The following is a 24587-nucleotide window of genomic DNA, read 5'->3' on the forward strand; positions in this document are numbered from 1 at the left end:
TTATAATTTTTAATATTTTTAAACCGAACCGTGAACCGGCGGTTCTGAACCGTGAACCGTAACCGTCTTGGGCGGTTAAGGTTAAGGGTCGACCTGCCTGGAACCGTCGAACCGGCGGTTCCGAACCGTCGAACCGTCGGTTCTGAACCGTGGTCAGGTCTATACAAAGCGATTCAACTATAAAAATTGAAAAGATTGAAATATGTCACGAGGGACGAGTGACACATTAATCAAAAGATTTAATTTCTCGTACGAAAATACAAATATTAATGAAGCCTGTCACGGGCTCCGAGTGATCCAGTGCGGGCGGCTCCTTAGATTTTGTGACTCGTCATGTTAAATTACCGTTTACTTAACGGGATAAACCTCACCTCGCCACGTCACACCGACAAAGTCGGCGTTGCGAAGCTGTCGACGGCCGACGTTGGTTTTGACCCATGGAATCAGCTCACCGGCGTTCCCTCCATGTGCACACCGCCCGGTCGAATAAAATAAATGAAAAAGTCAAAGTCAATTTCCTACCTCATACGGATGATCTCGTAGCTAGAAATCACACCTTACGATTTGTCAACGATTAAAATAAGATAATCACATGAGACCATTTCTAGTTCCGGTAAGACGGCAGGAGGCCTACCGGATTTATTGCCTACCGAAAATGTTTGATTTAATAAAAGACGAAGAGTTCCGCCGCGTTGACTTTTATGGGTTTGAATTTGTATGAGTTTCCTGGATCGCCTCATCCTTCTATATAAACATCTCTCCTTTTGTCAACTCCCTCAAACCCGATCGATTAACGCAGCAGCTATTTTGGAGATCTTGAGCTTTAATTTCTTGATTCCGCTGAGTTTCCATTTTTGGGTCGAAAATTAGATGGAGGGGTTGGAGATTCCGTCCTACTTCCTCTGCCCGATTTCGCTGGAGATGATGCGGGACCCGGTGACGCTGCCGACCGGCATCACCTACGACCGGCAGAGCATCGAGCGGTGGCTCTTCGACTGGAAGCGGAGCACCTGCCCGGTGACGAAGCTGCCGCTGTCGGCCGACGCGGCGGTCTGCACCCCCAACCACACGCTCCGGCGGCTGATCCAGGGGTGGTGCACCCTCCACTCCTCCGACGGCGTGGAGCGGATCCCGACGCCGAAGCCCCCCGTCGGCCAGGATGAGGTCGCCGCGCTGCTCGAGGCCTCCGCGCGGGTGCCCACGCAGCTTGATGCGCTGCGCAAGCTACGGCGGATCTCCGGCGAGAGCGAGCGGAACAGGCGGTGCGTCGCGGGTACGCCCGGGGCCGTCGATGCCCTGGCTCGGGTCGTCGTCCTCTCCGCCTCGAGCGATCTGGAGACGATCGATCGAGATTATGCGTCGAGTTCGACGGCTTGCGACGAGGCTCTCGCCGTCCTGCACTCCCTTCAGATCTCCGAGGACGCGCTTCTCGACCTCGTCGTCAGAAATGCCGACTTGGTCGGGTCGTTGACCTCCGTCCTGCAGCGATCGAATTACCAGTCGAGGAGCTACGCGATGCTCATCTTGAAGTCCGTCCTCGCCGTCGTCTCGCCCGGTCGACTGATGGCCCTCCCGCAGGAGCTGTTCGACGAGGTGGTGGGCGTGATCCGCGACGGCGTGTCGCCGCAAGCCACCAGGGCGGCGCTGCGCGTCCTGGCCGGCGCGTGCCCGTGGGGCCGGAACCGGGCCAAGGCCGCGAAGGCAGGGGCGGTGCACGCGGCGGTGGAGCTACTGCTCGAGGACCCGGAGCGACGGGCGTGCGAGGCGGCGCTGGCGGCGCTGGCGTCCGTGTGCGGGTGCGCGGAGGGGCGGGCGGAGCTGGTGCGCCACCGGGCGGCGGTGGCGGTGGTGTCCAAGAAGATACTGAGGGTGTCGCAGCTGGCCAGCGAGAAGGCGGTGCGGGTGCTGCACGAGGTGGCGCGGCACGCCGCGACGCCGGCGCTGCTGCAGGAGATGGTGCAGGTGGGGGCGGTGACGAAGCTGTTCGTGGTGGTGCAGGCCGGCGGCGGGGGCAAGATGGAGGAGAGGGCGAGGGAGATCCTGAGGATGCACGCGAGGGCGTGGCGAGATTCTCCCTGTTTGTCTTTTCTCTTCAAGAACGGGGTTTCTACTTTGTGATTCGTTTTCAGTACTGATAATTAATCAACAAGTCAAGCAAGAAAATCCTAAATTTTATTTTCAAATATAAATTTTAATCCATAATTAAATACATTTGGCTTATGATAGTTTTATATCATGGTCAACAGAAGATGAATATATTTGTTGACAGCTTTAAGGATCCAGATAGAGACTTTTCGTTGTTTTTGTTTAATATGATTCTGGAGATTTGATCTCTTCTCTCAGCATCGATGGAGTCCAAATGGGCATTCTGTGCTTGATTTTTCTCGGTTGAGTAGTTCTTGTGTTGAAAAGTAAAAAAGAAAAATAAATTGAATCGGTTCAAATCAAATTAATAAAAAATAATAATTTTGATTTTAATTTTAATTGAGTTCTTCTTCTATACATTAAAACAGTTAATCTAATACAAAAAGAAAGATATCACTAAGTTAAAGATTTTATCCTATATTAGAAAACCGTACAATTTCTTTAATTAGAATACAAAAATGTAATTAAAGATTCGGAGACGGTGTCGGCCTTAAGTTTCCTTTTCCCTGTCTCGATTGTGCCAGAATTAGAAATCCGTTTTCGCAGCGCCATACGCGTTTCTATTGGAACTATTTTGTGTCCCCTGTCTCGATTGAGACGGGAAAAGAGGAAGCAAAAGGCCGTTGGATATTGTGGAGTGGAAGATCGGACGGATGCTGCTTTCGAGGAATCGGGCGGAGAGTGGGTTAAAGAGTTCCATTTCGGGGCGGCATCTTTCCCGATCGTCGAGTGTCGATACCGAGGCGGAGAGAGGCGATGGGGCTTCTCTCGAACAGGTTCGGATGCTCGCCTTGCTGTTGCTTTAGATCTAGTTCTCTTTCTTCTACGTGTGATTTCATCGCCAGTATTTTGTTTTTGCTGATGGATCGCTTCCTTGGGGGCTTATTATGCCTGAAAATTTAGGACCGGGAAGGAGAGTTTGAAGTCAGGAGATCATATCTACTCGTGGCGGACTGCATATATCTACGCCCACCACGGTAGCATTCTGTAATCTCACAGTGTGCTTTTTTTAGGGTTGCGTTGCGATATTGAACTTTTCCGGCCTCCAATTTGCCCAAACTTGTTCATAATCCGTATATGCTGAAGATTTCAATTTATCATAATTTGTATCTGGATCTTTATTGCATGCTTTATTTGCTCATCCCAGGTACTCCAATTCAGGACTTTAAATTTTCATGATTATTTTACGAATTCTCGACTGTAAAATCCCCTTAGGTTGTTCAATAATCGAGCTCTTCTTTAATTATTTGAGCCAAATCCTCTCCAAGTATTAAGCCTTCGAATCAGTCTAATTGAATAGTTACTCTTGGTACTGTCAATAAGGCTGGAGTCGCTGTGTATATAAGTTGGTAGGAGTTTCATCCTCAGTATCATGCTAATGGGTCTTTGATCATTTTAAGTAATCTTAAAGAATAAATGCTACAAGCAAGAGTTCAACCGTCTGTATCCATATAATGTTCAAATTTCATGAATACAAGCAACGATTTTTCAGCATTACATCACCTTGAAATGTTTCATGCACTACACAAATTACAGGACCATTACTCTGACCCACTGAGTCATGGATTTACACCTGGGCTGAAATATTTATAAACTCCTGGAATCTCATTAAGCTGGAGCAAATTGAGCCTCTGCTTTTAGCGAGTGTTCTTTGAATCCAAGAATGCACCAACCATGTCCAATGAGTGAGCAACCGTTGCTTTGTATTCTGTTTGTCCATTAAGGAATGATTTCTCCAGCCAACTTATCTATAACCTTTCCTGGCATAGTGTATTGAGCAGGAATGGATTTCTCAATGAAGCATTTCTAGATTCTGGTACTATAAAGAAGACATTTAAGCACGTTTGCAGATTCTCTTCGATGTATGAATGGAATTATTGTCAACCTGCAGTTTGCAACATTACAGAATCTGAATAGGCGATCTCTGTTTTGATTTCTTTGTTGCATAGGGGACACACATATCTTATGGCACTCCTTTTATATTAACTAGGATCTTGATGTTAATCTTATTATTTAGGATGAGCCAGGTTTTCACGTTAACTTTACTTGTGGTGAAGGGGGTGCTATGGGACTCCTGTTGCAGATGAGGAACACAAAATGAGTCAGTTTAATTGAGAAATATCATTAGCTATTCCATCTCCAATTAGCTCTATCAGGTGAGTCAGTTTGTAAGTGGATGCTTCCCTTCCATGAAGCATTATAATGTCTCTCTGTTGAAATTGCCCTGTCCAACAGGCCAAGAACTAAAACTCAAAACTACATGGTAGGTTCCTACTCCTTGTAGATGTCATATAAGATGTTTTCATATCATTTCTTGTCAGTCTTTCCATTCCAACAGTCATGCCATAGTCGCACTTCACTGCCATTTTCATCATCTATACAAAATTGGTTACAAAGAATTCCCCATTGATGTCCTTGTTTAATAGAAATGACAATTATATTCTCTATGAATTCCCATGGAATGAGGATTTCTATCTTCATGTAATGAATGAACTTAGAATGTTGATTCCCATGGAATTATGATTCTCTGATGATAAGCAATAGTTTTTTTCTTACTTTCTTCTGACAAATAGCTTTTGCTTATCTGTTATATTCTCCAAACCATCCTTACTATTATTTTTTTCAATCCTTCAAACTTTAAACAATATGTATATCATATACATACTATGAATGGGCAAAAGTGGGTTAGGCAAGCCCAGCGGACCTATCAAAGTGGTCATACTACTTAGTGAAGATATCTTCCTGATGTCAGACTACTTAGTCACCTTTATGCCCTACCCTGTGCTTTCTTTTGCCGCTGCATTTGTGTGCTTATGAAGTCAAGTTCTTCATCTTGCACAGAAATGGCTATTGATGTTCAACTCTGTGTGATGTCTTGAGTTAGTTTACCACCGTCGTATATTTCCTTTAGACCAGTGTTTACCTGACTGAAAAGATGGTTGGAAGGTTGCGCATGGAACATCATTTACTCATGTGTGTTACATTCCCTCCCCCTCTTCTTCCCCTCCTACATTTCCATTCCAAGTAAACCCATCCTTAATATTTTGCTAATCTTGTTCAAGATAAGTAAACAAAAAATTATTGTTGTATGTGGGAGCATCCACATCAGATACCCTATTCAAATATTTTACCTTAAATTTTGGATAAGGTAGCTAAAAATTCTTTGCATCAGCTACCCTATCGATTCCCTAAATTATGCATTTATGAATAGTACTTCTCTAAATTTAGGGAATGGATTTCATTCCCTAAACATTATAGAGGAGAGAGAAGAAATAGAGAAGCTGATATATGATGTATTAAAAAGTGGATATCCAAATTTAATAAAGTAATTTTTTTACCCTAAATTATGCATTTTGGATGGAGAAGCTGATGTGGATGGTCTTACAAGCTAGTTCTAGTCGGGTAATAGAAGTTGCTAAACTCTTGAATGCATTGCTGTTTTTATTAACATTGCATTTGAGTCATGATAATTTATATCATTGGAAAAGTTTATTTGCTTTTGCTGCCTAATTCAATTACAGGCATATATGTGGGTGATGATAAGGTCATCCACTTCACCAGAGGTCTCGGCCAAGAGGTGGGAACTGGAACTGTTCTAGATGTTGTTCTCGCAAGTTCTGCGCCTAAACGAAACCTGACACCCTGCCCAAAGTGTGCCTATCGATCATCGGATTCCTGTGGAGTGATCTCTTCTTGCCTGGACTGTTTCCTCGCTGGTGGAGTCCTCTATCGTTTTGAGTACGGCGTCAATCCTGCACTCTTTCTCGCTAAAGCTCGGGGCGGCACCTGCACCCTCGCGAATTCTGATCCAGATGAAATGGTCATCCACCGAGCTAACCACCTACTCAACAACGGCTTCAGATGCTACAGCTTGTTCAAAAGCAACTGCGAGGACTTTGCCATCTATTGCAAGACGGGTCTTCTTGTAGCGGAGCGGGGCGTCGTCGGACAAAGTGGACAGGCGATATCAGTAATCGGCGGACCGCTTGCCGCTGTCCTCTCGACGCCATTCCATCTCATCACGACTAACGTGTATGGAATGGCAGTGACCGCTGTCGGAGTCTACTGTGCTAGCCGGTATGCTGCAGACATCGGCAACCGCATAGATGTGGTAAGGATTCCTGTCGAAGAACTCACAGCTGGGCTAGCATCTGGAAGGGTTCAGGTGGTGGAGGGAAATCAACTGGCTGCAGCATCTCATTGACCAATAAGAAGGTTTCTGCTAACAACCATTTTAGTTATCAAGCAGTCCTTTGAGACATCCCATAAAATTGCAACGATATGTTGTATGAATTTGCAGTATCACATATTCAAGTTTGATGTTATGCTTCAACGATCACACATTTCTTGGGATGATATTTTGCTATCAAACAGTTCAGAACTTACCAACATTCAATTATAAAAAATTTCCAAATTAAAAAAACAATGAGCCTATTGTAAGTGAGACAAGCGTTGACACCGTGGGCCCATCAGGTTGGATACCATGCCACCACATAAATGTGTCGGCCACGTGGCTCCACCTAAAAAGAACAAGAGGCACCAACCAGAAAATTAATTTTTTTTGGGTTCTCTTGGAGCTTTGCTTTCCTAATTCTATTTGTTTCTTCCCTGTTCCAAGTTTGACCCTTGTTGGCTTGTCAGTTGCGACAATTCGGTGGCGGCTTCCTATTCAACGAATCTGCTGAACGTTTTGTCTTGCTTTAATCCGTAAGTTTCGTTAAATTCTGCTTGCAAACTCCAAATGATTATAACTGGCGTGAACTCTTAATCGTCGATAAAGTGAATAGTAGAAGGCGAGAAGTCATCACCGCCTTGTGAGCTCTTGTACCTGATTGTCATCAACAATCCTCGAGTGTCGTCATGGTCCTCAATCACCGGCGACAAGGAGTATTTGGTGAAAGTGATAAAAAGAAAAGCTTCATGGCCCAGTAGCAAAAAGAGACATCTTTCCGTAAAGTGTTTTCCCTAATCGTCCCTGTTATTTCTAGTTTTCTTCTGTTAAATTTATGTAATTTGGAATAAAAATCGAATCTTTAGGGGGTTTACGTTTTGGAGCTTACTGGAAGCCAATAAAGACCTCACCTTTTTACTCCTAAACTGGATTGCTTCTGGGGTTTGATAGCTTGGGGAGATGCCTTCTGCTGCCTCGCTTCAGATGGTCTCAAGGGAGAGAGCGGTGATGGCAAATCCTGATGTAAACCCTCAGTTTTCCGCACGAAGTGGCGATTACGATTTTGTGAGCATTCCCTTCTTTCTTTCCTAGATGTCCTTTTTCTTTTTATGAAATTCCTCAGGTTTCCATTGTGCTCATTGATTCTCATTTGTGAGCGAGTTCTTATTTCAGGATTTGAATTGCTAGAGTAGCTTCGAGAAGTTGGGTTCTTCCTATCTTTTCCTTTTGCGGTGAAGATTAAGCTCTGTGAGTGCAGTTATTATCCTCAATCATCGTTTTTAGGGTTTATTTCTTCTCTATTTGGCTATTTAGGGTTTTGCCCCATTACCATTTGTTCTGGATGCAGAATGGAGAGGGGATCATGGGTCAAATTTTTTACTTTATCTGTCCTCCTCACCTTCGTTTTTGTGGCCTTGGCAACCACCAACCCTAGCGACTATGCCGTCCTCGACGAGTTCCGCAAAGGATTGAGCAATGCCGAGCTCCTCGGATGGCCGGCAAACAACCAAGATCCTTGTGGCAGTCCACAATGGAATTATGTTTACTGTTCCAACTCAAGGGTCACTCAGATCCAGGCGAAGAATCTTGGTTTGGTTGGCACTCTCCCAGCGGATTTCAACAAGCTATCCATGTTGGAAAACATCGGCCTCCAAGGCAACAACCTGACCGGGGCTTTGCCTTCTCTTAAAGGACTATCAAAAGTAGAGTTTGTTTTCCTCGACGACAACCAATTCGATACCATTCCATCAGACTTTTTTGTTGGACTCGATAGCTTGCAGGTTCTAGCTTTGGACAAAAACCCCTTGAATCAGAGCACTGGGTGGATGCTGCCCCCGGACTTGGGCAATTCGGCTCAATTGGTAAACTTGTCCTTAATGCAGTGTAATCTTATCGGTCCACTGCCAGATTTCTTGGGCAACTTGCATTCTCTATCGATGCTGAAGCTGTCTTACAACCAACTCACCGGAGAGATTCCAGCAAGTTATAGTTCCTTGCCTTTGCAGATTCTGTGGCTAAACAATCAAGAGGGAGGCCTTACTGGCTCGCTTGAAGTTTTTACTTCGATGACTATGTTGAATGATGTTTGGCTACATGGGAATCAATTCACAGGGCGCATCCCCAGTTCGATCGGTGCCTTGACTTCCTTGACACGGTTGTGGCTCAACAATAACCGGCTTGCAGGAATTGTTCCTGTTAATTTAACAAGTTTACCTGAACTCCAATCTCTGCACTTAGATGATAATTCATTCATGGGGCAAATTCCTAAGGTGAGCTTCAGTGATTTCACATATTCTTATAATTCATTTTGCCAGTCGACCGCTGGTGCTCCTTGTCCGCAAGAGGTTGCAGCGCTGTTGGATTTTCTTGATGCAGTGGATTATCCACCAATCCTTGCGAATTCTTGGAAAGGAAATGATTCTTGTGTTGGTACATGGATCGGAGTATCCTGCACTAATGGCAGCACATCTGTTATTAATCTGCCAAACAATCATCTGAACGGCACCATTAGTCCCTCTCTTGCAAACTTGGATTCTCTTGTTCGAATTTTGCTCGGGAGTAACAATCTTAGTGGCACAATCCCTGAACACCTAACAGACTTGAAGTTCTTGAAACTATTGAATCTTTCTTCAAATAATATCTCACCTCCAGTTCCACAGTTTCCGAGCAGTGTGAAAGTGATTCTCGATGATAATTCATTGTTGAACAATGGCAGCTCTCCTTCAGGTTCTAATAGCCATTCCCCATCAAACCAGCCTAGTCCATCATCAGGTGTTCCAAGTCCAACTTCCTCTTCCAGCTCAAAAGTAGTTCTCACTGTAGTTCCAGTTGCAGTTGCGGTTTCTGTTTTCTTACTGGTCCTTATATTTCTGCTGCAACGGAAGAAGAGGAAGAACCCTTTCTCTGTACCAAATGCCATCGTTGTTCATCCTCGAAACTCTTCAGATCCAGATAATTTTGTTAAGATTGCAATTGAAAATAATTCTTACAACACTTCTGCTAGTGAACTTCACAGTAGAAACAACACTGATTTGGTAGATACGCATGTGATCGAATCAGGGGACTTGATAATATCAGTTCAGATTCTTCGTACTGCTACTCGAAACTTTGCGCCAGAGAATGTGCTTGGCCAGGGAGGATTTGGAATAGTCTACAAGGGAGAATTGCTCGACGGAACAATGATAGCAGTTAAGAGAATGCAGTCAGTTGTATTAAATAGCAAAGCCTTGGAAGAGTTCCAAGCAGAAATAGCTATTCTCTCAAAGGTAAGACACCGCAATCTGGTGTCTATAGTCGGGTACTCTGTCGAGGACAATGAGAGACTTCTAGTGTATGAGTATATGCCTCAAGGGGCTCTGAGCAAGCATCTTTTCGAGTGGAAAGAGTTTGAAGTGGAGCCTTTGTCTTGGAAGAAGAGGCTTAACATTGCATTGGATGTTGCAAGAGGAATTGAGTATCTTCATAACTTTGCTAGCCACTGCTTCATCCACAGAGATCTCAAGTCATCCAATATACTACTTGGTGATGACTACAGAGCTAAAATTTCTGATTTCGGGCTCGCCAAACTTGCGCCCGATGGAAAAAATTCTCTGGCAACTAAACTTGCTGGGACTTTTGGCTACTTAGCTCCAGAATATGCTGGTAAAGTCTTTCTGTTCCACAATTCCTTCTCTTACTTGGTTGTTTATCAAATATTTTCCATCTGTTCAATTCTCGAGTTGCATTACTATAGCATTCTAAACAAATCTAGAGCAATTAGGATACAAAGAGTGTCTATTGTAATCTGAGTCATGATGTGATATACTTTTTTGCTACTACTCATTTACTGATGCAAAATTTTTTGGCCGTCGCTGGATCAGTTACTGGGAAGGTTACAACAAAGGTTGATGTCTTCAGTTTCGGTGTGGTATTGATGGAATTATTGACTGGTCTGAGAGCCCTGGACGAGGGTCGCCCGGACGAAAGCCGTTACTTGGCATCCTGGTTCTGTCAAATGAAGAACAGCAAGGAAAACCTCAAAAGCATCATTGATTCATCACTTGCTGTCACAGATGAGTCGTGCTTTGAAAGAATCCGGATCGTTGCAGAACTGGCAGGTCATTGTACTGCACGAGAGCCGTATCAGCGGCCGGACATGAGCCATGCAGTGAATGTACTCGCTCCGCTCGTCGAAAAATGGATGCCTGTCAGTGACGATCAGGGCGAACATCTGGGAATTGATTTTTGCCAGCCCCTTCTTCAGATGGTGAAGGGGTGGCAAGCCGCCGACGGCGCCCCGGAGGCCACATCAATTAGCCTTGATTACAGTAAAGGAAGCATCCCCGCGAGGCCTATTGGATTTGCTGAATCTTTCACCTCTGCAGATGCCCGATGAAGTTTTCGGTTTGTTTACTTCCCCTACTCTCTGCCTGTGCTCCTGGTAGCATCTATAATGTTCTTTCTTTGTTTCATAGTTTGTAAATAAAAGTCATCTTAGAGAATTTCTTTGTGATCATTTGTGTCTCTCTTGTGTATTATAACTTTGTTTGCTATCCACTGTGAATATAAAGAGACTTAAATGTGTTCTTGTCTTGACTGTTCGACATTATTATTGCAAATTTGACATTGTCATCGATGTCATTCATAAGGTGATTGAGGTGGGTCCTGAATCGGGTCAAAATTAAGAAGGTCGACTGATATAACAGACAAAGTAAAAAAAAAAAAAAAAAAATCCTTGAAGTCATTGCAGTCAATCGACCAAGAGATTATTCGAACAACCCAATTGGCCGATCGAGCTAAGAGGTTATCCGACTAGATTATGGTCGGTTAACACCAAGCCTCTCAATACGGACAATAAATGAATCAACACTCTTCAGGGTCAAAATTTCTTTAAGATAACACAACTGAGCCAAGATGTTATTTGACCGAACCATCAGATCAGTCGGACACTAAGTCTCTCAACATGGACAATAGTTCAAGACGAGTAAGCACTTTCTAGAGCTAAGATTTTTTTAAGATAGCACAACTGAATAATTAGGGCTAAGATTTTTTTAAGATAGCACAACTGAATAGTTTGGTTGAGTAGTTCAACCGATTAAAATTACGGTTTGATCAGATAGTATGGGCGTCTGGTTCAATTGAACTCTTTAGTTAAAATCAATAGATCGAGTAAGCGATGGATCCTTGATGACATTCTATATATCTGATCGGTCAAATGATTGTCGATTGATCATGGAAAAAATTCTATCAATCTATCATATAAGTAGATTGTGAGTCCCCTACTCTAACAACCTTCTTATTATTATTATTATTATTATTATTATTATTATTATTATTATTATTATTATATATATATATATATATATATATATATATATATATTTTGCATTTTGTATCGTGAAAGACAATGAATATTTTATATTTTAATTATACATCAAAAACTTTTTCTGCCAAACGCATAGAGTTGTTATGGTCTCTCCTTCTCCCACAATGAGGAGAGGAAAGATTCCCCCGACGACGTTGAACTTGCTGAAGAAGTACGCTGCTGATTCGTGCTGGATCACGTTAATCTCGCGTTCGCTCTCTTTCATTCAATGTCGGCCTGCACATGTCACTGCTTGGTCCGGCTGAAACAGAGACTGGCCATGTGACGCGTGGCCCACCACGTGGCCCATTGCCGAGCAGAGCCAATCAGGATTCAGGATCTTGCACGCCCAGACTGCATTTATATCCACAGAGACTCCTGTTCCCTGTCCGCTTTTGCAGCCGCCTCCCGACACCTCGATTATCGGATTTGGATGTTCCCGTCAACTTAGACCGCGCCAGTTAACCCAGCGGCCACGTGGTCAAACGGACACCGTGGCGCATCTGTCGTCGATCCAGCTCGGGGCGATGAATTATGGATTCATCGAAATAATTGAATCAATTATTATCGATGCGCGACCGATTTATTATAACTCGCCATGCGAGTTTAATTAAATGACGTGGCAATGGGAGAAAATGAATCGAAGCGGTAGGGGACGCAGCGGAATTAAATGGGCGGAGGGCGAGGCATCGGGGAGAGTGAGGAAGCATAGCTGAGCTGGCGCTGGTCCCCACGCGACCACGTACACGACGCTCGGGTTGAGTGAGCTGGAAGAGAGGAGATCCGAGCCGCCGAGGACCACTGGGAATATATTTGCGAGTGTATTCCATGTGATCGAATGCGGATATTAAATATTCGTACAAGACTTTCTGTTGTAACGTTGGAAAATATTAATAATTTATTTTGCGATAACGGATAAATCTCTTGTTTTTCCGAATCACAAAGAGTTAAAAGTTAACAGTTTGATTCGGCTGTTGAGAATCCAAACACCTCAAAGAAAACTCCAAATACGTGCGCCTACGCATTCCAGGTCACAAAGTCCTCTATTAGCCGGAATCTCTTCTCTGATTAGCAAGCAGTTCACGAGTGGAATAAAAAAAACATCTGATGGTCAATGGAAGATGACCAACAGCCACTCTTATTGGCCATCAAACTCAAAGTTTCCACTTATTGACAACCAATGAGATATTTTGTAGCTATGTACATAGATCTCATGAACTTATCATTTATTGGATCAACCATATATTGATACGACGTATAATAGATAACCCTAGAAATAGTTTGGGTTAAGATTAAGATAATGTAACGATTAAGGCACGATACTCAGGAGGCTCCCACGCCGACCGGTATCCCAGGGTTAGCTCGGTACTTCACATGGGTACATCTCCCAGTTTAATTCTGATCGGCTCAAATTCTGGTCGGGATCTCAGTACTTAGCTCATCACATTTTATAGGCACGAATCACATTCTATTCTAGATCGGATAAAGGGTCGGTTGGTATCTTAGGGCTTAATTCCTCACTGTTCTCGAGCACGGCTCCCAACCTAATCCCCGGTTGGCTCATGTACCGACCGGGGGCCCTAGGGCTTAATCCCTCATGGGTACAGCTCCCAGCCTAATTCCTGGTCGGCTGAAGGGCCGACCAGGATCTCCCGAGACTTTGCTCCCCTCACACCTCATGGACATGACTCCTAATTTACTCTCAGTCAGTCCTAGTGCCGGTCTGATCTCTAGAACATTCACTTCTCATGAGCAAGGTTCTCAGTCTACTCCTGGTCGGTTCCAATATCAATTGGACTGTCACAAGGAGATAACACTGTTAAAGAATCGCAATAACTTGTTAGAGAATAATTGATATTCGTTAGAAAATATTCTGATACTCTGCCGCATGCATGCTACGGAACCTTTCTACATCCAATGGAAGCCCGTTGTATATCTTCCATCACCCTATATTCCTTGACACCCAACATTCTCTGACGCCTCATTACTACGGAAGTTGTAAGAGGCAACATAAAAATGAGTCCTCTCCGTTGGCCAGGTAGGCACATACACACATATCTACTATAGTTCTACTTTTTCGTATGCTTTTCTCTCGCCTTCTTTTTGACTTAAGTATCGGAGGGCCTGTGCAGGGACTTCTTCCTTGGTTCTCGCTCTAATACCACCATGTGAGCTGTATGTGATGTGTGTAGGTCCGTGGATACCATTTTCCACCGTCTCCCCTGCTTCGCTTGGAGGCCAAAAGGCTGCAGGGTATCTTCGAGTTCTAGCTCGAGTTCTCCTTCTGTCAATATTCTTGAGGATCTCGAGTGCAAAATAACACAAGCGCAACGAAATAAACAACAAGATCCTTTTTAGGAGATTCATGCGAAAGAAACCATATACTAGTTGAATTAAGAGTTATACCTTTATTGTGTAAACATGAACTCCCGATAACAACTTTGTTCTTGGTGAATCTTAGCATGATCAAGCATTCACACCTCTACAATACCTACACAAACACGTTTCTGTCCGTCTCATGAACTCACAAACTTGGAGAAGAAGAACCATCTAAGGTTATATTAGCAACCTATAAAGGGGGTCTCGACCAAGGAGGAAGGAGAAGGAGAAAACAAGCAAGAAGCCCAAGTGTCATTCACAAAAATGAATCAAAAATCCTTTTTTGTACTTATCCAAGAATATCAAAGGTCTTTTGGCTTTTGATCTTCCTTTGGATAATGATGATCCATTATCTCCATTAATGGGCATTAACCTTCTTAAGTGGTTGAGTCTAATCTAATGAATCTGATTTGAATTAGACTCAATCTAATAATCCAACGATTAAATTCATTTGAGTCTAGTTCAATGAGTCTAATTCGTATTAGACTTAATCCTATAGCCTTATAATCCATCGTATTTTAGTCAAACTAAAATAGACAAATCTCCAAATCAACATGTTATTTGTGTGTGACCCAATAGAATCTGGTAACGTTGGCAATGTATTTAAAATCACTTAGATACATAAGTAATGAGTAACATCTAGTAAGACATCATTGTTATCCAAGTGACGAGAATGTTGAGATCTGACCTAACATTTCCATGTTTATTATCTTGTATAACTTAGTCCTTCTATCCTTAATATCTAGGTCAATCAATAAGGCATAGACCATGTTATCATCTTATCAATTTTTATGTTTCTTGATCCCTAAGTATACACACTCAATCAAATAAACTCAATATCTCATATTGACTAATTTGAGTATGACAATGCATTTTTGTGTCATACTTATTCAAGGGGTCTACAGATATCACTTCCGTCATATGAAAGAGTAGATCTCATCTACATCACTTACATTCTTTTGCATAACTTATTGTATACCCAGTGATCAACTTTATAGTTCACCTTATTACAAGCAACGTTTGATGATACTAAAGTACACAACTCCTTATGTATGGAATTGTAGTGACTTCAGGTCTAAGAACTATTCATATTAATAATCACTATAAGAATATTTATGACACTCATATAACAATCCATGAAACATTTTATGGCGGATCAATTCAGTATATATTCTCTAATATATACCCATATGTCAACTTGATATCTCATATCCATGATTTTTGAGATTAAGTTATCAATTAACCTACATGCTAGTCTCAATACATTAATATTGTCCTTATATATTAATGTTTGACCATGAATAGTTACGAGTAGAGTTTATATATGATCCTGTTCGAAAATCGTGGAGACGGAAAGTTGGGGATGTGGTTATTGCATTGACTGGATGTAGACCACATTCCGATCTGCAAGCACAAGAGACGTCAGTGCCAAGCCAGAGAAGGGGTCCCCAACGTTGGCCCTCCGACGCTCAAGTCAGTCACCGACACGAAGAAGAAGACAAAACAACATTAGCACAAGAGTAAACAGTGAATAATGCATACCTCCGCTGGTGTATGGATCCCCTTTATATAATGCACTGGTGGACGACATGCGCACTTTTCGAGGTGTAGACACGTTCTCCCATTGATTATGGACACGTTCCCCAATTGGTCCTGGACATGTAGTCATGGGCACGTTCTCCAATTGATCCTAGACACGTGGTTATAGACACATTGTCCAATTGGACGTGAGCACATCCTCCAATTTATCACTGTATGATCCATATGTTGACCATGCTCCGTGTCGGCGACACTATATCCTAAAAGGAGATTCCAATATAGCTCAGAGATCCCGTTGATTGGCGGAGCAAGATAGCCGCTCGACCCATTACTCCTCCGCTCGATCGGACTCGGCCACTCTTCCATGCGGCGACGAATCTTGATAGTATGTTCTCACCCGACTAGAATAACGCTCCGGTCATTTCAACGCTCCTCTGCTCCGTGACAAACGTCTGATGATCTTAGCTACACGAGCGCTTCGCTTGGCCCATCCCTTTGTCAGTCGAGCAAAATATGCCAGATCGGCCCATAATGTAGAGCTCCGTTTGGATACCCTTTGATGGGCCTGTTAATCCTCTTACGTTGACTTCCTTAACTTTGACCTCCACATCCTCCTTTGATCCACACTCAATGAACCCCCTTTAACATCACATTAATATATATCTACATATTTTTATTATCAATTCAGTCAATTAATATGTTGTATAGTAGCATCGATTAAAATAAGTATAATAATTATTGTTAATTAGCATTGCCATCTCCACCAATCCCCCGTCCAACTTAGCTTCTAGACGGAATCGTCCATTAATCGGATTAAACCTCCTCGAATCAAAATTGAGAGGGAGGGACTAAGACGGTACAGGAGTCGCTAAGATGATGATTTCAGACAGTGAGAGCCGCAGTAAGTTAGTAAAACCTATTTCAGACAGTGAGAGCCGCAGTTAGTAAAACCTACTCTGCCTTCTGCCGGTTCCTTGTCTCACGGCAACACTTAACTGCGCGTCCATTTCATTTAACTCAACCACATCCGGTGGTTAAGCTTGGTTTTTCTTCCCCCCCTCCACCTATAAATATTCCTCCCCCCTCAAATCCCCATTTAAATTGTTGCCATGCCATTCAATTCGATGTGATGCCAGTAAGTAGTAATAGACTGAGATCAAATATTAAATAAAAGACGGCAAAGAAAAAGGGAAGGCGCAGCTGCAACTCACCGACCGTCGTCCTCCTCCCGACGCGCGCCGCAATGGTAGGCGATTACTAGACTGCATTTGCCACCCTCGATCCGCTTCCATCTCCCCATCGAGAGGGCCGCCGGGGGAGTCGCGATCGGATCCGTCACTGCTGGCGGAAATCGCCGCCCCTTCCAGACGGAGGAGGACGAGTATTCACTTCTTGACGATCCGGATCGATTTCGTCAGGTGAGTTCGTCGTGCTTCTGGGATTGATCGACTGCTTCGGGCCTTGCTTCCTTCTGGATCTCAGTGCGGTTAAATGTATTTTTATTTTTTAGTACTCGATTCGATTGGGCGGGAGGAGCTTGAGGAGATCTGATTATTTGATCTATGAAGCAAGGCACTTCGAGCTCGAGCTGAGATTAGATTTGTAAAGTTGATCTGAGTTGTGTCTCCGGTGCCCCATTTGTGGATTGGATCCATGGAGTCGAGAATGGATAAGTATGAGATAATGGAACAAATCGGCCGCGGAGCCTTCGGGTCTGCGATTCTTGTGAATCATAAGCAAGAAAAACAGAAGTACGTTCGGCTAGCTTTCCAGGTGTTGTTTGCCCCCTTTGGAGTTCTACGAGTCAATTTCTCACGAGTTTTTGTTTCAGGTATGTTCTAAAGAAAATCCGACTAGCAAGGCAGACTGAACGTTGCCGGCGATCTGCTCACCAGGAGGTCTGTGGAGTTGATGGATGTTTCGTTCCTGTCTTCTTTCATATTTATCGGCGCCAATCTTGCTAGTAATTCTTCTCTCTGTCCTGTGCAGATGTCTCTTATCGCCCGTATTCAGCATCCTTATATAGTTGAGTTCAAGGAAGCCTGGGTAGAGAAGGTCTCGAACCACAAAATATAACTCCATATATAGGTTATCTTTTGATTCGTTTTGTCTCATCAATGCGTGTGAATGTAGGGTTGCTATGTTTGTATTGTCACAGGATACTGTGAGGGAGGAGACATGTAAGCTGTTACTTTTTTTTTTTTAAAAAAAATACCTTTAATGTAATTTATTTGGTTCGCTTGACTTCTATCTATGTATTCTAAAAGGGCTGAGCTGATGAAACGATCAAATGGAACATATTTCCCAGAGGAGGTATAGTAATTTCATCTAGATCTTTCTATGTCTGCCTAAAAATTTCTTGGAATGGTCAAAATCTGATAAATTGACTTCCTACCAGAAATTACTAAAGTGGTTTGTCCAACTCTTGTTAGCTGTTGAGTACTTGCATTCAAACTTTGTTTTGCACCGAGATCTTAAGGTTGGTGACATTAGGCAGAAGCTGCTTCTCTCGGCTGTTTATTTTCTTACCTGATTCTTTTTATTATGTCTCTTGCATCTCTGTTACAGTGTTCAAATATATTTCTCACTAAGGATCAAGATGTTCGCCTTGGTTAGCAGCTTGACAATGCTTAGACATTTAGACAATCATTATTTTATTTACACTTAAACTTTTCCTTGCCTCCTTTCCTGTGCAGGGGATTTTGGGTTAGCTAAAACTCTAAAAGCTGATGATTTGGCTTCTTCTGTAAGTGTTATACTTCCTCGAATGTTTTCTTCTTCAATAGACAACTCTTAGAATGTGATACGATACATTATTTAACTAATTCACAGGATTTAGTTAGTTAAAGATAACTGGTATTACATATATGATATTTTATAAAAAAAATTATTTAATTTCTGTTACCTTCAAATGTAAGGGCCAACTAGCAAACCAAAATCAATTTCAGATTGAGCCGGTCCTTTCTTTTCTTCTTTCATTCAATTTCAGATTTAAGTTCTAGGTGCTGACGTTTTGGCGGCAATTGGAGTTGGGAAATGATGTGATTAAAATTGCCATATCAACACTAGCATATTCTTTTTCTCACAACAAGTTTGGGTGTCAATTGCATTGTTTTGGGAGGGTGAAATGCATAATGAGCTAGGTTCTAAAATGTCACAAGCATATTTTTGTGATTTCCAAACTTAAGTTCCACAAGATCAGCTAGTGAATTCATTTTCCCAGATTGTCTCCACTTTTAGTAGGATATATACATGATATGTAACATCTGCACTCCCATATCTTCCCGTTCTCTATTTGATGTGAGACCAATCATGTTGAAGTCTGCTTTGTGATGATAGTGGCAGTGTGGTCCCAGAGGTCAAGAGTTGGTATTTTCTTTAGTCTGTCACGATGTATTTTACTTGGTCTCTGTACTGTGAATGTATCACCAAGAACCCAGAAAATTTAAATAAAGTAAACATAATGAATTGAAAGGTGGTAACTAATTTCTTCCACAAGATTTAAATCCATGTAGTTTCATTTGAAGAATATGGAACTTATGACTGTTTGAATTCTATGATGTAATAGCAATTGCAAGTGCTGACATTGTTGTTTAACTGTCATTCTTTATTTTCCTTTGTACTGATGCTAGTCTTAATAAAAATATTTGCCTAAATCTCACATTTTGTTACGTTCTTGTACCTCTTCAGGAATATTGTATAATGGTATCAGATTAACCTCACAGATTTATTGTTTCACAATAATCGAAAAAAAATGTAGTTTCTAAAGTAGTTCTTCATATAATTGGAGTTTACCTGTACGTTAAATTTATAGCTTGTTGTAAGGTTAGACCTCCAAATTATAACCCATGTAAAACATATCTGATAATTTCTGCTAGGTTAATCTTTGATTGGATTTCTTTTTCACTAATGCAATAGATTGTCATATGATGCTTGCCAATTTTGTATAACTTATAAGTGGAATTTCATATAGGTTGTTGGAACACCCAATTATATGTGCCCAGAGCTCCTTGCAGATATTCCTTATGGATTTAAGTCAGATATCTGGTCCTTGGGTATGACTGCTTCATGAATTTCTATACCAAATGCTTTCCGGTGGATTATGCATACGATTAATTTGGAAATCATCGATCAGGTTGTTGTGTGTATGAGATGGCTGCCCATCGACCTGCATTTAAAGCTTTTGTAAGTCTGACTTTAAGCAAGTTGATTGAATTAATTAAATGTTCAGGACTCCAGGTAGCAGCCATGTGCATATTTATCTGTGCATTGAGACGCATGCCTCATAAACTTTGTTGATATATTGTGGGATTGCACAAGCTTAAGGATTTTTTTTTTTCTTTCTGAAAATCTTTGATACAATTTTATATATAGATTTTGAGCATCCCACTCATTCTATACTTTGGAAAGTATGCTGATTGGAATGTGTTTCCTGAAAATTGGCAAATTGCAGTTTTGTTTTTGTTTGATGTACCTAACCTTATGTCGCATTTGGTGCTAGATGGTTGGAAGAATATAATAATATGTCAATAGAAAAGTTGATATAGTTAAATGATTAAAAAAAAGAGATTTGTATTATTTTTGTGATTATTCTAGTTACAGGATAGATACCTCTTAATATAGAGGTTTACAAAAGATTCACTAAAAGCCAAAAAGAGGGAAAAAAGGGAGGTTTGATCTCTTCTGATGTATGGATAAAAAATAGGGATCTTGATCTTTTCCTTGAATTAATTCTGTATTCAGTCTTATTTGCTTTGTCCTTCCTGATATATTCTTTTTTGATTTGTTCTTTCATGAATATATCTAGTCATTCTCAAGTCGACTTTCTTTTTGTGTTTTATTGATTTTCCTTAACCATTACACTGCACTAATGCTCGTGTCTATTAAACCTACTAGGAGTTAAAAAGCATTGATCTTAAGCACTGCTTTCAGCCTGTTAATGGTACAAACTGTGCAATTCTAGAAATATATATCTCAAGTAGTATTACCCAGTATTTTTGACCTTTAGGGATTTTGCGTTCTTCCTTATATTTTCACGTCATTATTTTTATTTTAGAAAAACAAGTTGCTTCATTCGTGTTGCTTCTATGTGTTCATTATGCCATTTGAAAGAACATGTCACGTTAGGTATTGGGGATAAATAATTCCCTTTTTGTGATGTCTGTACCATATGAGTTGAGCTTGGCTGGATTTCTTCTATTAGATTATATTTAAAGTTATAAGAAATCTTTCCCCTTTTACCTGATGTATCTGAAATTTCTTTAGGATATGGCTGGTTTAATAAGCAAGATTAATCGGTCATCTATTGGTCCAGTTCCTGCTTGTTATTCTTCTTCACTGTGAGTGCATATTTTGCATATATCTATTGTGGTTAATAACTGTTGTTTATTGGGAGTTTAATCACTATCAAAAACTGTGTTTTTTATGCAGAAAAGCTATTATTAAAGGCATGTTGAGGAAGAATCCAGAAAATCGTCCAACAGTAAGCCCCTGGAGTTATTCTCTTCATTCACAACAAATTATCAGTGTTGTGACCGATGATTTTCACTTATATTCCTTTCCTAACACCATTTGAAAGCTAAAATTTAATGATTCAGGCATCTGAGATTCTACAGCACTCTTATTTGCAACCATATGTCAGTGAATATCGACCATGTCCTGTTCCTTCAAGTGTAGACCAGTCACATGAGAAGCCCGTCGCTACCTCACATAATAGTCAGAATATGTCTGAAAGCCAAAGCAGTAGTTTTTCCAGCAGTGATAGGGACAGTTTGCACTCGGGGGACACCAATTTTCCTGGTCAAAAGGTTAATTGCCATCAAAATGAAGTTGGAAGGGACAATGATTCAACTGATGAAATGGGTTCGACCAAGTTCATTCCCCTTGGTTCATTGCATAGGAATGATGCCTCCAAAGCTGTATTAGAGAGAAACGATACATCAAAGTTGACACATGTTGATTACCAACCCAAAGTTGTGTCGAAGCATTCAAAAGCCACGAGTAACATACTGACAGTGTTAAAACAGGAAGGGAAAGTTAGAGAAAGTAGATCCCCAATGAGAGCAACACGAGTAAAAGTTGGTCCTTCAGATCACAGGATTAACCCAGAACCAGTACCTAAGTTGTCCAAGCCTGTTAGTGGCAGTTCAATTTCACAGTCTAATTCTGAAGGCCAAGCTGATGTACCTACCAAAAGCATTGATGAACCTCCACAACACTCTTTCAACCATAAAACTGAAATAGATGCATCAAACAGGGTGTACAAGCCAGTTAGTGGCCATCCGACTTTGAAATCTAGCATAGGACAACCTGATGAACCTGCCAAGGTTAACGGTGAGTCTGAAAAAGGAGTCCAGACTTCACACAAATTTAAGCAGCAGGTAAGATAGCAACTACTGTCTTGTATTTCTTTTATACATTTACAAACTACCACTACATTGTTATTGCAGTTACCAAAATCTGAATCTGTTCCAAAGATCAAGGCCCGAAATGATGGTGTTTCACTACCAGTTCCTGTCAAACAAATATCAGAAGATAAAATTCCTACCAAAAGGCAAAGGACTCCGCCTTCCAGTGTGTCAAAAAAGCCGATCTTGCATTCCAAGAAACTTGATGTTGACATTCGTTATTCATTTGAAAGTAGTGGGATCATAAATGATCCTACCCTACTAAATCAGGGTACTGATATTTGTCCAGAGGACAGATGCTTCCCTAAGAAACTTGAAAGAGAGGATGATCATCTAGTTCCTTCAAGTCCAATTGAAATAAATTTGGGTAAATCAAGCTCTCCATCTGTTCCAAGTCAAGAATCTCCAGTAGCAGTTGTTGAAGTGCAGAATGAATTGTTTCCATCAAGTGCTCCACATAGTCCTAGTCAAGATTCTCTCAGTACAATAGTGGAGGGCCAGAAGAAATGTTGTTCCCTGAATAAAACACCTGATTCTGCTGAGGAAATCTTTCTGCCTGAAATTTCAGAATCAGATAGGCTGGCATCTTCATTGTCTTCATCTACAAATGTGAGACTTGATCATTCATCAGCCAAGAGTCATGGGAATGACAGTAAACCTATTTTGAATTTTGAAGTTAGTGCAGAGGACATGCAGAACAGTACATCGAGTAATGACATAATGAGTTCAAGTTCATTACTGGAGCCAACCTTTTCTATCTCTGAACAAAATGTTGTCTACAAAGATGATGTTTCCTCAGTCAAACCTGAGCAAAATCCAAGTGTCATGCGAAATGGTGTCGACAAGTTTACAGTTAGAGAGCTCCTTTCTTCAATGACAGATATCGTGCCATTTGTTTCAACGACCGCTAAGAGCTCTCCTCTGGAAACTACTAGGACTCCTGTCCCTATTGATCAGACAATGGAAAAGACGGCTGCACCTCACTTGACCCCAGTTTTTGATGAAGTCATACATGTCATTAGACACAGTAGTTTTCGAGTTGGTGGCGATCAACCTATCTTAGACAACAAGGAGAAAAATGTTCAGAACATTGACATGGGAAAGCTACTTAACGTTGTGCCGGATGAGGTAGATACGAGGAGCATCTCAACTGGCCTGAACCCTTCTGGATTTGTTGAAAGTATGGCTCTTAGAACAAATGCTTCAGAAAATTGCAGTAAGGACAGGCTCAGTAGCTCACAAACATCAAAATCAAGTGGTACAGAGAACCAATTTGCTTCATCTGAACACTGCCACGCTCCAAAGGAAGAGGAGGCTCCGGCTAAAGAAACGCTGGACGTGAACTCCTTCAGACAGAGAGCAGAAGCTCTTGAAGGGTTGTTAGAGCTATCGGCGGATCTTCTGCAGCACAATAGACTGGAAGAGCTCGCTGTCGTTCTAAAGCCATTTGGGAAGGACAAGGTGTCCCCTAGGGAAACTGCGATCTGGTTAGCTAAGAGCTTTAAGGGGATGATGAGTGAGGAAGCCAATCGCACGTCATGAGGATTGTAAAACAAAATCCATCTCCTTGGTTTGTTTCATTATCTTTCAGTCACAAGGAAAAAAAGCGGTCCACTCTCTCGCCCAACATGGCGATAAACGGTAAACCCCTTCTTTTCTTAACAAATTTTTAGACTAATTCTTTTTAAAATCGTGTATATACAGTGTGCTTTGTCAATGTCAGCATAATAAGACTCTTTTAACAAATCCCTCCTGATTTTTTTACTTTTAATTAATTAATGCATCAAATATTTTCAATTTCATAACAAATTTATCAGAAAAACAAGTATGATAAAAACTTAATTGATTCTTTAAATAATAATTTTGACATGAAATATGGCACAGATTAAAATTAATGAGAATTAAATTCTCTTTAATAGTGTTATTAAATGAATTTTTAATTCTAATAATATTTTTAAAAGTTGAGTTTTAATTATGTAAAAATTATATTTAAATTTAACAGGACTGCTAGACCAATGTGCAAACCGGGCACAATTTAGGAGACAATTAATGGTTACAATGCATCAGAATGCATATCCTCGTCAATTCGAGCTGTCATCAATCTTATTATAACAAAATAAAAGCAATCTGTCAAACGGACCTACCTGAGCCGAGCCGAGACCAGCAGGGACCTATTTGACCCATTCATGTGTCATGGTAGATCAGACATAAAACCCATGCTGGATCAGACATAACACGACACGTCCATGTGACACACCCAATATAAAAGAAAAGAAAAAGCAAGAATGAGCAGCACGCGTGAGAATATTATTGCCGTGCCAAAAGCTAGGCATCTTTCCTAGTTGCCCCCAATAGGAAGAAAACAAGGTGCTCACCGGTGTTCATTTATCAAACACTACAGTCCATTCATTTAAGTGAATTGTTGTCCCATCCCAATTCATTAGATGCCTAATTAATTAAATACCCCATGTGAATTGACTCCGTAATTTATTTACTTTTTACCTAATTTATCTATAAACGGACAGGAGAGACGAATGTAATTATCTTTTCTACCATTTAAGTGAATTGATTTTTTATTGGATTTTCCGAAAAGCGACGTGAG

The 24587-nt window shown here is 41.4% G+C and overlaps 4 protein-coding genes across 5 annotated transcripts; all 4 read left to right on the forward strand.

Annotated features, from left to right (window-relative positions):
- The first annotated feature begins 794 nt into the window (after window positions 1–794).
- Window positions 795–2231, forward strand: LOC121973061 (E3 ubiquitin-protein ligase PUB22-like). Its single transcript, XM_042524659.1, has one exon. The coding sequence runs from the start codon at window positions 871–873 to the stop codon at window positions 2116–2118; it is 1248 nt and encodes a 415-aa protein (XP_042380593.1). The 5' UTR covers window positions 795–870; the 3' UTR covers window positions 2119–2231.
- A 570-nt stretch (window positions 2232–2801) lies between these two features.
- On the forward strand, window positions 2802–6516 carry LOC121969282 (protein LEAD-SENSITIVE 1-like). The gene is made up of 3 exons (XM_042519282.1): window positions 2802–2921; window positions 3049–3122; window positions 5667–6516. Exons 1-3 carry the CDS (start codon window positions 2902–2904, stop codon window positions 6347–6349), a joined length of 777 nt encoding a protein of 258 aa, XP_042375216.1. The 5' UTR covers window positions 2802–2901; the 3' UTR covers window positions 6350–6516.
- A 293-nt stretch (window positions 6517–6809) lies between these two features.
- Window positions 6810–10891, forward strand: LOC121969281 (receptor protein kinase TMK1-like). The gene is made up of 5 exons (XM_042519281.1): window positions 6810–7096; window positions 7183–7381; window positions 7490–7564; window positions 7665–9958; window positions 10177–10891. The coding sequence occupies exons 4-5, from the start codon at window positions 7666–7668 to the stop codon at window positions 10689–10691; spliced, it is 2808 nt and encodes a 935-aa protein (XP_042375215.1). The 5' UTR covers window positions 6810–7096; window positions 7183–7381; window positions 7490–7564; window position 7665; the 3' UTR covers window positions 10692–10891.
- Window positions 10892–16682: 5791 nt separating this feature from the next.
- Window positions 16683–23731, forward strand: LOC121969283 (serine/threonine-protein kinase Nek5-like). 2 transcript variants are annotated; one of them, XM_042519283.1, is made up of 15 exons: window positions 16683–16996; window positions 17089–17329; window positions 17410–17476; window positions 17568–17633; window positions 17712–17758; window positions 17846–17891; window positions 17977–18057; window positions 18147–18189; window positions 18275–18324; window positions 19552–19633; window positions 19714–19763; window positions 20844–20917; window positions 21009–21060; window positions 21176–21958; window positions 22028–23731. In XM_042519283.1, the coding sequence occupies exons 2-15, from the start codon at window positions 17232–17234 to the stop codon at window positions 23525–23527; spliced, it is 3039 nt and encodes a 1012-aa protein (XP_042375217.1). In that variant the 5' UTR covers window positions 16683–16996; window positions 17089–17231; the 3' UTR covers window positions 23528–23731. The 2 variants fall into 2 exon arrangements, with proteins under 2 accessions (XP_042375217.1, XP_042375218.1); XM_042519284.1 differs by lacking the exons at window positions 16683–16996; window positions 17089–17329; window positions 17410–17476 and having other exon boundaries at window positions 17737–17758.
- Window positions 23732–24587: the final 856 nt, after the last annotated feature.

This window comes from Zingiber officinale, chromosome 4A, assembly GCF_018446385.1.
Source record: "Zingiber officinale cultivar Zhangliang chromosome 4A, Zo_v1.1, whole genome shotgun sequence".
NCBI lineage: Eukaryota > Viridiplantae > Streptophyta > Magnoliopsida > Zingiberales > Zingiberaceae > Zingiber > Zingiber officinale.

Excerpts from the sequence above, each read along its gene's own strand:
- LOC121973061 (XM_042524659.1), top strand. The coding sequence starts at position 871 with ATGGAGGGGTTGGAGATTCCGTCCTACTTCCTCTGCCCGATTTCGCTG.
- LOC121969282 (XM_042519282.1), top strand. The coding sequence starts at position 2,902 with ATGGGGCTTCTCTCGAACAG. Across the intron at positions 2,922-3,048 it reads ATGGGGCTTCTCTCGAACAG|GACCGGGAAGGAGAGTTTGA; the intron begins GTTCGGATGCTC and ends CTGAAAATTTAG. Across the intron at positions 3,123-5,666 it reads ATATATCTACGCCCACCACG|GCATATATGTGGGTGATGAT; the intron begins GTAGCATTCTGT and ends ATTCAATTACAG.
- LOC121969281 (XM_042519281.1), top strand. The coding sequence starts at position 7,666 with ATGGAGAGGGGATCATGGGTCAAATTTTTTACTTTATCTGTCCTCCTC. Across the intron at positions 9,959-10,176 it reads CTTAGCTCCAGAATATGCTG|TTACTGGGAAGGTTACAACA; the intron begins GTAAAGTCTTTC and ends TCGCTGGATCAG.
- LOC121969283 (XM_042519283.1), top strand. The coding sequence starts at position 17,232 with ATGGAGTCGAGAATGGATAAGTATGAGATAATGGAACAAATCGGCCGC. Across the intron at positions 19,764-20,843 it reads GACCTGCATTTAAAGCTTTT|GATATGGCTGGTTTAATAAG; the intron begins GTAAGTCTGACT and ends AAATTTCTTTAG. Across the intron at positions 20,918-21,008 it reads GCTTGTTATTCTTCTTCACT|AAAAGCTATTATTAAAGGCA; the intron begins GTGAGTGCATAT and ends TTTTTTATGCAG.